At 53.7% G+C, this 10,184-nt stretch overlaps 1 protein-coding gene across 4 annotated transcripts in view; it reads left to right on the forward strand.

The window, feature by feature from the left end:
• MYO5B (myosin VB) overlaps positions 1–10,184 on the forward strand; it is a 142,689-nt gene continuing 132,505 nt past the window's right edge. For all 4 annotated transcript variants that reach the window (XM_033520533.1, XM_015615102.2, XM_033520534.1 and 1 more), the window contains exon 1: positions 1–197. In XM_033520533.1, the coding sequence (XP_033376424.1) occupies positions 171–197 (27 nt within the window). In that variant the 5' untranslated portion in view covers positions 1–170. The remainder of the gene's footprint in view (positions 198–10,184) is intronic.

A 10,184-nucleotide genomic window follows, 5' to 3' on the forward strand; every position in this document is an offset into this window, starting at 1 on the left:
CCTGCTGCTGCCGCTGCCGCTCCCTGCGCTTCCCGTGCCCGCGCCCGGCCGGCCGTGGCGGGTGTAAAGGTCGGAGTGCCGGTGTGTCGGAGTGTCCGTGTGTCCGTGCGGCTGTCGGTCCGGCCGCCCGTCGCCCCCATGCCCCGCGCCTAGCGCCGCCCGCCCCGGCCATGTCCGCCGCGCAGCTCTACACCAAGGTGAGCGGGGAGGGGGCGCGGGGGGCTCTGCGGGTGCCCCCCCGTGTTCCAGCTGTCCTCTGGGGGGGCTGCGTCCCAGCCCTGGAGGGGCCCCGCAACTTTCCCGCACCCGCCGGGACGGCGGCCGCAGGTGCGCGGGATGCGGAGGGGGCACCGCCGCCGTCCCCCCGCGGGTCCCGGTCCCCTCCCGGTCCCCTCCCGGCCTTTCGCCCACCCGTGTTCCCTGTGCTGGCGGGTGAACTTCGCCCGTGGGTCGCGGTGGTGGCGGCGGTGGCCTCGCCCTCAGTGCGCTCTGTCACCTGCGCGGCCAAAACACTCTCAGCCACCCCAGATCCCCCTGGAATAATTCTTCCCTCCGGTGTTCCTAAACCACGGGGGTGGAGGGGAGGAAGATGCGGTCCTTGGAGTCACAGAATGGCAGGTTAAGTGCCGTAACTCACCGAAACGCTTCCGAGGTGTCCGGTTTCCAGAGCCCTTTTTGTTCCACAACTCCTGGACGTGATCCCTTGGCAGGGGTGCGATGGGACGCGCCCGCTTCCTCATGGCAGCCAGGGAAGGTGACATGGCTGGTGGCCTGGCTGGGCACCGCGCCCCGGCGGGCCCCACGCTTCCCAGAGGGAAGCTTTGCTCTTAAAAAGTGATCGTGACAGTAACTGGGGGCTCAGGTGGTCTTTTTAAAGCAGAGCCTGGGGTCTGGACTAGAAAATTACTGTTTCCACTCTGGTTTAATTTTTTTGTTGTTGTTGTTATTTTGTGGCTGTGGGATACTTGGGTATTCCCGGCCCTCGGCCAGCCCGGGCTGTGGCTGCCTCCGGCACGGTTCGGGGCTTTCCGCTCCTCTTCCCAGGGAGAGGCTTGTGTCCAGAGAGATCTTTGCCGATTGACTTGTCCCGATGAAAGAGCTCCTCGCAGGCGGTGCGAGATCCCGCCGGTTCGGAGCGCTCTCCGATGTGGAGATGATGTGCTCTGCATCTTCCCGGGGCTGCGCGGGGGTGATGCGGGCAGCCGCGACCCGGGCAATGTGCTCTGTCAAAGCCATCCGTAACGCTGGGCAGGGGCTCGTCGGGACGAGTGCCTGGCTCCAGGAAAGGTTTTGCTGTGTAAGAGTGTCAGCATCATCTCTTGTCATACTGAGAATTTTGGTGGTTTAGATTCTTCCTGTGACCGTGGTCAGCTCGTGGAGGTGCTGCCAGATTGGCACCAGGAATCACTTTCTGTCCCCCGGGCTTAACTTTGCTGCAGATTTCTGCTTCTGTAACTCATTTTGCCACCAGCTTTTTTTATGTAACGTGGGGGGTTGCCACGTATCTTTGTCTTTGGCTGTCGCTGTCAAAGGAGTGCCGGATGAATGGAGGCTCTGACGGCTCCTCCTCGCAACCTGCGGGGATTGCAGAAGCCCCGCTGGACTGAGCTGGGCTGTCTGTGGGCGGGATGACCTCCATCCTTCTCGGGGCTCACTTTAAGAGCAAAGTTTGGGAAACCTTTTTCCCTTGGAAAATCCGGAGACGAGCAGAAGTAGAGCTGTGGCTAAGCGGCTGTGACGTGCCGACCACAGCATCTCTGAGGATGAGTGCATGGGTGTGATGGCAAGCGTCCCTGGGGAGGAGGGCGGCTGGCTCCCAGCGCTGTGTTACCCCTGCTGATGGGCTGATTTAGTCGACCTGGTTAATTGATTTGTAACTTGATGAGCAAGTAGTTAACCTGTGCTGTCTTTTTTATGCTGCCTTGGTTTATGTTCCTGTTGATCTGTTGAACAGGTGCAGGCTGCCTCCTGGGGCGTTGCTTTGGATCCTGTCGCTGTAGAGGGACTTTCTGATGCGGAGGTGGTGGGGATTTGGTGGCAACCTGTGTGCATTGTTAACTTCAGATTTATTTTTAATAACAACAAAGTTTCTCGGCGAGAGCAGGTGTTTCAGCACTGGCCCTTCTGCTGTTGCTTGTCACTTTTGCAGGAACATTCTAGGGATGCAGCTGTTTTTTCAGGTGGTGGGGCCGTGGGCTGGAACCCACATGGGCCGTCTGTGCAGCTGAGTCACAGTGAAATTTAGGACTGTCCTGCTGGGCTGTCTGCTGCATGGGGCCTCTGTGCCAGCTCTGGCCTTTGAAGCAGCAGGAAAAGTGTTTCCTGTGACTTTGAGAATACAAGAAAAAGATCAGAGAAGGTTTAAAACCCACAAGAAACCAAACAGCCTCGAGGTGCTGAGCCTGGTGGTGCTGGTGGCTGCGGAGGTCCCCAGGGCGAAGGGGATGTGTTGGTCTCTGGCGCTGGGGAAGGTCCTGGTGCTCACCTGCACATCAGCTCTGTGCAGAAGCTGGCTGCCCCAGTGCAGGGGTGAGGCCTCCTGGATCTCTGCTGCTGGCTGGGGCTGCCTGGGGGAGCAGAGGAGGGGGAGGCGAGGATCCAGAGTCTGTACATCTGTCTTGCTGAGAGCCTATTGATCCCATGTGTGCGAGGCACAGCCACAACTGCACCTTCCTCTGAGTCATTCCTCCTCCTGCTGGAACCAGGATGAGAGAAACTGCTGAGGAGCCACTTTCAGGCATCCAGGTGGGAATTCTCAGGTCTCCTTCCTGCTGAACTGCAATGGGAGCTGGTATGTGTTGTGTGGAGGGCCCTTAACTTCCACGTGGTGCTTGCAAAAGGTTTTCTGGGACCTTGTGAGGACATGGGAATGTTTTTTTTGGTGTATAAAATCGTCACCATGCTGATGAATTTGATGTGTTACATTGGCCTGGGGAGCACTTAGGCAGGAGAGGAACTCATCCTGGGAACACCAGCAGCAGTGATCTTCTGCTGGAGGCCTTCTCTGTGGGATGCCTTGCCATGCCCCTTAAAGATCAGGGCTGACTGGTGTTTAATAGCCCCCATCAAGCAGGATAATTAATAGTCTGCCTAATTATGAGCATGAGAGTAGTTCCAAAACTGCCTCAACCTTCAAGCATGTAGGACTTCACTTTGGTGAGCAGTTATGGAGAGACCATTCTCTCTCCTCACTCCCACTGCTTTACCTGGGGGATTATCTAGCTGTGGATTTATTTTGTGGTGGAGTCAAACAGGAGTTTAGTGTATGTCCCAGCAGAAAAGGGCATTACCACATCCTCTGTGGTAGAGGATGCGGACCTGGTCCTGGAGTTGGTGGCGCCAGCCTGTGCAAGAGGGATAGGGCAGATAATGCTGTCAAGGATTCCAGCCTGCAAAAACCTGTTCCAGATGGAGATCTGGAAGAACTTTGCCTTATTTGTGCATTGCCCAAGAAGCATCTTTCTAGGGCTGCTTGTGCTGGCCCTGCTCCTGCCCTGGTGTGCCCAGCTGCAGCACTGCCCAGGCAAACTGGCTGCTGCTGGGCAGGGGAGGTTCTCAAATCCTCTGCAGCAGGAGGCAGCTCAGGAGCTCAGGGACCTGCACAGGTGCCAGTATGACCCTGCTGTGGGATAACGGGATGCTCCGTGCCCTGGGCTGGGCGCTGGGCAGGAGGGATGCACCAGGACATCCCAGGGAAGGTGCTGTCACCAGCAGTGGGTGATTTGCAGCACTAAACCAGAAATTAGAGTTGTTTTTATGGCTGACCTTTGTTGTGTTGTAAGGTGAAGCTCTTCGTATGACAAAAAAACAACTATAATTGCTTTGGCTTCTGATGTTCTGCTCTCTTAAAGGTACTTCTTAAAATATGTTAATTGTCCTTGTAAGTATAGCCTCTGAACCTCATGCAAAATAGTGCTTCTGCCAGGCTAGGGAATAAGCTGTGTGTTTCTGCTCCTGGGCTGTTGTGCAGCTCAAGATATGCTCTTCAGAAGGTTTGCAAGCTCTGGGTAAATAAGAAGCCAGGGTATTTATTTTTCATATTATTTTTTTCCTCCTCTCATTGTGCAGAGTGGCTGCTATTTGCCAAGTATTTTTTTACACACTGTGGAACCTGATGCATTAAAAAAAATCCTCTTCTAACAGCTAGTGTTGGGTATAGAAAACTCTCTGGTTTTCGCTTAAAGTTGTATTAAATAAAATAGCTGGAATGAATTGGTGGTTTCTGACCCTGGGGAGAAACTTTTCAGAAGTGCATAAATGCTGCCAGTGTGATCACACACTGACTGAGTCGATGAATTGGCATAAACCTTCTGGCACAAAACCTTCTGAAAATTATTTATCCTGCAAGGCTTGGGGAGGATTCATCTTTAGTGTGTGCCTGTGTGCTGGTTTGGGGCTGAGGAGCAGCTGGGAAGGAGAGAGGAGATTTTCTGTGAATTGTGGAATTTGTGGGAACAATTTCTGGGAATAAGTGTTGGGGACTGAGATTGTTTGGGGTTCAGTCCCAGGATATCCACAGAATACTGCAGAGCTCCTGAACTCCTGATGCTGCCATTACAGCTCCTGTTAGGAAAAGCAGGTTATAGCTGAGGGGTTTTGTCTTCTTTTCTTCTTCATTTTAGATTATGAGAACATGTCTGGGTCATGCCATGAAGGGCAGGGACAGCTTGGGGTTTTTATTTAAGGATGCGGCCGTCTGGCTGAAGGAGCTGGGTCCATCGGCATCCCCGGGCTCCTCCTGATCTTGCCTCATTATGAGCTGCAGTGGCAGAGAGAAAATCATTGAAATGTAAACTCTGATTGCTCCAGCCAGCTCTCTGCAGCTGGGGACAGTGCCAAGGGCACGGCCAGCGCCGCAGCCGCTCGGGGCCCCCTCGGCTTCCCCGCGGTGGCACGGCGGAGAGAAAGGCAGAGCCAAGCCTGGGGCTTAAATATCCTTCAGTCCACTGGGTCTGGGCCTTGAGTGGGTCCAAGGGAGGTGAGAGATTGTGGTGTGGAGGGCATTTCCCTGCCTGGATGGGCAGGGTATGGCCAGAGCTCACCCCGTGCTCTCCTGGCACTGTGTGGGTACATGTCCCACCACAGGGCACGCTGCTCCAGGGGCTTTGTGCTGCAAGAATAACGCCATTTTCTTCTCTGTTTGTGCAATTTTTCATCTCAGTTGTGCATTTAATAGCCCCTGTGCTTGGGTCAGATGAGAGCCATGGAGCCAAGGAGCACTGAGCTCAGTGCAGGTGCTGGGGCACAGCCTCGGGACTGGTTCCAGCAGGGTTAATTAGCCAGATCCCAGCTGTGTGCCCTCTCTCCGGCGGGGATTAATCAGCTTGCTCTTTTAAAAAACTATTTTTGAGAATTCCTGCCCTGATTCTGCTCCAAGGGTGTGAAACTGTGTTGTGGAAATCCTGGTGCATGCAAGCCCAAGTTGCAGTGGTTTGCTGGGTTAACTCCAGGGTGAAGGATGGGAGCAGCAGTGGGTCTGAGACGGTGCTGGGCTGGTTCTTACAGGATTGGGTGGGATGAGTCCTTCCTGCCCTTTCCTGCCCTGAGGAGGGAGTTTATCCAAGGTTATTTGTTACAGGCAGCCTGGCTGCTGTTGAGGAATGTATTTGCAGGGGAGGATTTTTGCTTTGTTTTCTTTCTTGCTGCCAATTATCAGGCATAGAAAATAATGACCCTGAACGTGAACTCGTGCATCTCTTCTGGTGACCGAGAAAGAAGGCTGTATATGTTTGTCTTTTTATACATAGATGTTTAAACTTCTCAGTTTGCTGTAAAGCAGTGCAAGTTGTAGATGTGTTGCACTTTGACTTTACGCACCAATTAATTTGAAGCCCTGTCCAAAACAGGAGTAATGTACCCTTACTGTGGTAGCTGTCCTTCAGGGAATCCACAGGAGTAGCCCTACTTGAGCATGAAGGTGGACTTTGGACCCTCCTGTGAGCTCTGAGTATAATAAATATCAGGTAATGCCGGTGAAACTCTGAGTTGGGTGTTTTTGTCTGGTGCTGTTGCCTGATCTTTGACCCTTTCTGCACTGGTGGTGGTTAAAGGAACATCAGAGTGAACCAAAATCTGGGTCAGGAAAATGACTGCTGTTACTGCCACGAAGCCTCAAGCTGTGGCAGACACCTGAAATGTTTGCAGAGCACTTTAGGGAAGAATTTGCTACTTATCAAAACTGAAAAATGTTCCCTGTGAGCTTTCTGTGTCTCGAGCTGGTTGTAAAGCAATTGTCCTCACATGCTTCTGGCCTGCTCTAGGACACATCTGTGTGGGGTTGGGTTGGAGTTTGGCTTAGACTGAACCTTTAAGTATGAGCAAGGACCTGTCCAGAGATGGTGACAGGACTGGGAAGGACTAGGCTTGGTGGGTGATGGGCTTTGTGTAGATTTTCTCTCGTGAACACTCTTTAATGCATTGTCTGGGTCACGGTCAACTCGCCAGCTGTACTAATAAAGCTTTTGAGGGTTTGGTATTTCTGCTCTTTGCCTTTCCTGTGGTATCCAGAGGGTTTGGAGAAGAGCATCCCTACAGGGAAGAGCCTGCAGCCTGGAAATGTGACTGTTTCTCCAGCTGTGCTGTCCTTTTGTCCTTGCTTTGTCCGTGTCTGAAGTCTTCTCTGGCTGACTGAAACCTGGGAATTGCAGGAGTGAGTTAAACATGTCCAAGTGTGTGTAAGCAGCACGGTCTCTGAACTCTCACTGTGAGCAGTGTAAGCCCTTGGTTGCAGGTGATGCCTCCCAGCCCGTGGCACGGTGCAGGGTGGTGGCATGGTGGTGCAGCTCCAGGAGTGGTGGTGCAGCTCCAGGAGTGGTGGTGCAGCTCCAAGAGTGGTGGTGCAGCTCCAAGAGTGGTGGTGCAGAGTTCAGGAGCTCTGCAGCATCTTGTGGATGTCCTGGGACTGAACTCCTCCAGCAGTGTGTACTCCTCACCTGCCGTGCCAGCACCCTTTGCCATTTTTAACCAAACCCCGTCCCATTTTTCTTGTTTTAGTTTCCATTATTAATTTTCTCCTCCCTGAGCAGAAAGCGCTGTTCTTTGGTTCAGTCCCCTGTGTGTGTCCCCAGGAAGCCAGCGGTGCTTTGCTCTGGCAGTTCCAGCAGATCAGCAGCAGCACTGGGTAACCCCTCTGGCTGTCCTCCCTGGCTCTGCACGGTGCAGGGCAGGTTGCAGGATGTCCTGTTTGTGTCCTCCTTGATGTACAGCCCTCACCTCCCTCTCATCATGCTCCCACGTAGGTGTTGTGGTGGCACCACTGGGTGGCCATGCCTTTCTCTGGGTGCTCTGGGTGTTTGGTGCTTCCATGGAAGCACAATCTCAGTGGGAGATGTGTGTTGTGTCTTGGAATCCCAGAATTGTTTGGCTTGGAAGGGACTTCAAGGATCATCCAGTCCCACCACCTGCCATGGCAGGGACAGCTTCCACTGTCCCAGGCTGCTGCAAGCCCTGTCCAGCCTGGCCTTGGACACTGCAGGGATCCAGGGGCAGCCACAGTTGCTCTGGGCACCCTACACCTCTGGAAAACCTATGTCCATTCTGACTTTTGGGTGTTTCTCTTGGCTCTCACCCACAAGTCTCCGTTCTCCACGTGCTTCCAGCTCAGCTGTTCCTTGAGAACGTCCTCTCTGCATTTGGGGTTGACCAACCCTTCCAGACCACAAGCAGCTCCCACCCTGAAGGACCACGGGCAGCCCATCAAGGGATGAGTTTCCCTTGGTGTCTCCACACCTCGGTGGAGCGCTTACACCCAGCTCATGCATGCCTTCGCCTTTCCCGTGAATCACTGCCCACCTCCCTGCTGGAAGTGTGGCGGCATGCAGGTGCTGGCAGGATGTGCTAACCACCACTTAGAGGCTGCTGGGAGCGGCTCCTGGGTGAATCACGGCCGCTACTTATCACAATAGCACCTTGCACCTCAGGGATGTGGCCCAGCCAGTCGCTGCTCTTCAAAGGGAAAAAAGACCCTTGATGTGTTTAAAGATGGGCTTTTTAAAAATCGTGGGAATGTCCGGTTTCCTCTGGAAGCCCCACAGGGATGGTTTCAGCTGGCACAGGCAAGCCTCCAGCTGCCAAAGCAGGCTGGGTGTGAGCAAGCACCTGGGGCTGCTGGCGTGTGTATTAGCAAATGAGCATTGAAAAGGGCTTTAAACATAATAGAAATAAAAGATCTGATCCCTGTGCCTGCAGAGGAGCTGCTCCTTGGTGCTACACCCCAGGCGAGCACGGTTGGTCTAAGCATATCTCAAGCCACTGGATGCCAAGATGCTGAGATGACAGAAGTTGTAATTTTCAATCTAATTAAGCTGAGTAACTCCTTGTGGATTTAATGCAGCTTAATTACTCTGTGAGCTCTGTGAAGCTGGGTGCTGTGGGTACTGCAGGTCTTTGCAGGGAGAGCCCAGAGAGTGCCCTGGGCATGGCATGGGGCTCGTTCAGGGACACAGCCTCCTGGTGGGGTGGGCATGGAGAGCTGGAGGTGGTTTCCATGTGGCAGCACTGGGCTGCTGTGATCATGGGCTGCTGCCACATCTCCTGGCAGGACCACGTGTCCTGTTTTGGTGACAGGTTGGAGGAGAAGGTTCTGCTCCAGAGCCATACTGTCCTGGGTGGGAGGTGGGTGTAGGAATGCTGGTGTGGCTCTTGCCAGCCCTGCCACAGCTGTGGGGTGCTGTTTATTGCTTAGCTGATGCCTCTTTCACTGCTGTGTTCAGTGGTGAGAAATGAAATAATGAAAGAAATTGAAGATGTAGAGCTGCTTCTCCAGAGCTTGGTTGGTGTCTCTTGTTCTTGTGCTGTCCCTTTGCTTTCCTTTCTCACCTGGCCTTGGGAGAAGTCAATTCTCTGCTGGGTTAGCCTGTGAACACCTGCGCTTTCATCTTGTAATGGTACCAACAAGGCACTTTCTAGCTGAAGCAAGACCAGGAGAAAGCTCTCAGGGAGGGCAGGTCTGTGTGAGGTGTGAACATCTCACCCGTGGGCTGGTGTGGAGCTGCCCTCAGGGCTGTCTGCAGGTCTGAGCTGGGGTTTTCTCCCCACGTCCTTCAGGGAGCAGAGGTTCCAGGGTGACCTGCCCTTGGCTCTCCTGCAGCACACATTTGACAGCCCTGGCCAGAGATAAGCAGCTCCTATCTTGCTCCTGTAAACCCTAGATGTACCAGGTTTGAAATCCGCTGTGCCTCCTTCCTTCTGTTTGTTTTCTCTTTTGATCTCCTTCCCAAAGCCTTTGTTTTTGTTTGGATCCTGCCCCCAGTAAGGAGACACGCTTTTGCTTTTCCTCCCCGTGCAGAGTGGTGAGAGAGGTGCTGATGCTTTCTCTCACCTGTGGCAGGGGAAGGAGGCAGAACTGTTGAATAAAATAAAACCCTTTAAAAAGAAAGGAAGGAGAAAAATCGAGGTGTCTTCAGCCTGCAGGTCTCAGTTCCCTAAACCCCTGGTGCTGAGGGTTGAAGGGCTGATGCTTTGGGTGCAACCGGTGGCAGGAGCGGCTGCGGAATTCAGCTCGGGGCACTCACTGCTGCCCGGCCCCTGCTCGTCAGGGCTGCTTTGAAGCCTCGTGTGCTCTTGCCATGCCAAAATAAACTCGGAGTCGAGGCTGTCAGAGCTAATCTTCGTCTCTCTGCACTTTGCCCTCCCCGCTGTTGTTCCGCCGAGGGATGGCAGTGCTCGCACCCCTGGGTTTCGGGGAGCCCTCCCAAGCCTGGGGACTGTCCCCGCGGTGCCAGGTGGCCGCAAGAAGCGCTGACCAGCTCTGGGCAACCTGAGCCGCCCGTCTGCTTGGCCATCAGGGTGGGCCTGAGCCACCCTTAGTAACAGAACCTGCCGAATTTCCCTTTCTCTGTGCTGGAAAAGGTGGGGAAGGCTGAGGCTGCTCCAGGCTGAGCGACTTGCAGTCCCCAAAAACCAGCTGCAAGCGGGCTTCTCCTCCCCGAGCACTGCTCTACCCAAAATAGAGCTCTGCACCCTCAGGTCCACCACCAGGCATCTGAAACAGTGTTCTCACCCAAGAGGAACCTCCCTGGGGTCCCTCTTTTTATATTTTTCAATGTAGATTTCTGCACCACACACTTTTTATCTTTGGATAAAAAGCCAGTTCTCAGAACATTCTGTTTGTCAATGCCAAAAGGTCTGTAGGCTCTCTCTCTCATTCCTCTTTTTTTATTTTTTATTTTTTATTTTTTATTTTT

Source organism: Parus major, chromosome Z (assembly GCF_001522545.3).
Source record: "Parus major isolate Abel chromosome Z, Parus_major1.1, whole genome shotgun sequence".
In the NCBI taxonomy this organism is placed as follows: Eukaryota; Metazoa; Chordata; class Aves; order Passeriformes; family Paridae; genus Parus; species Parus major.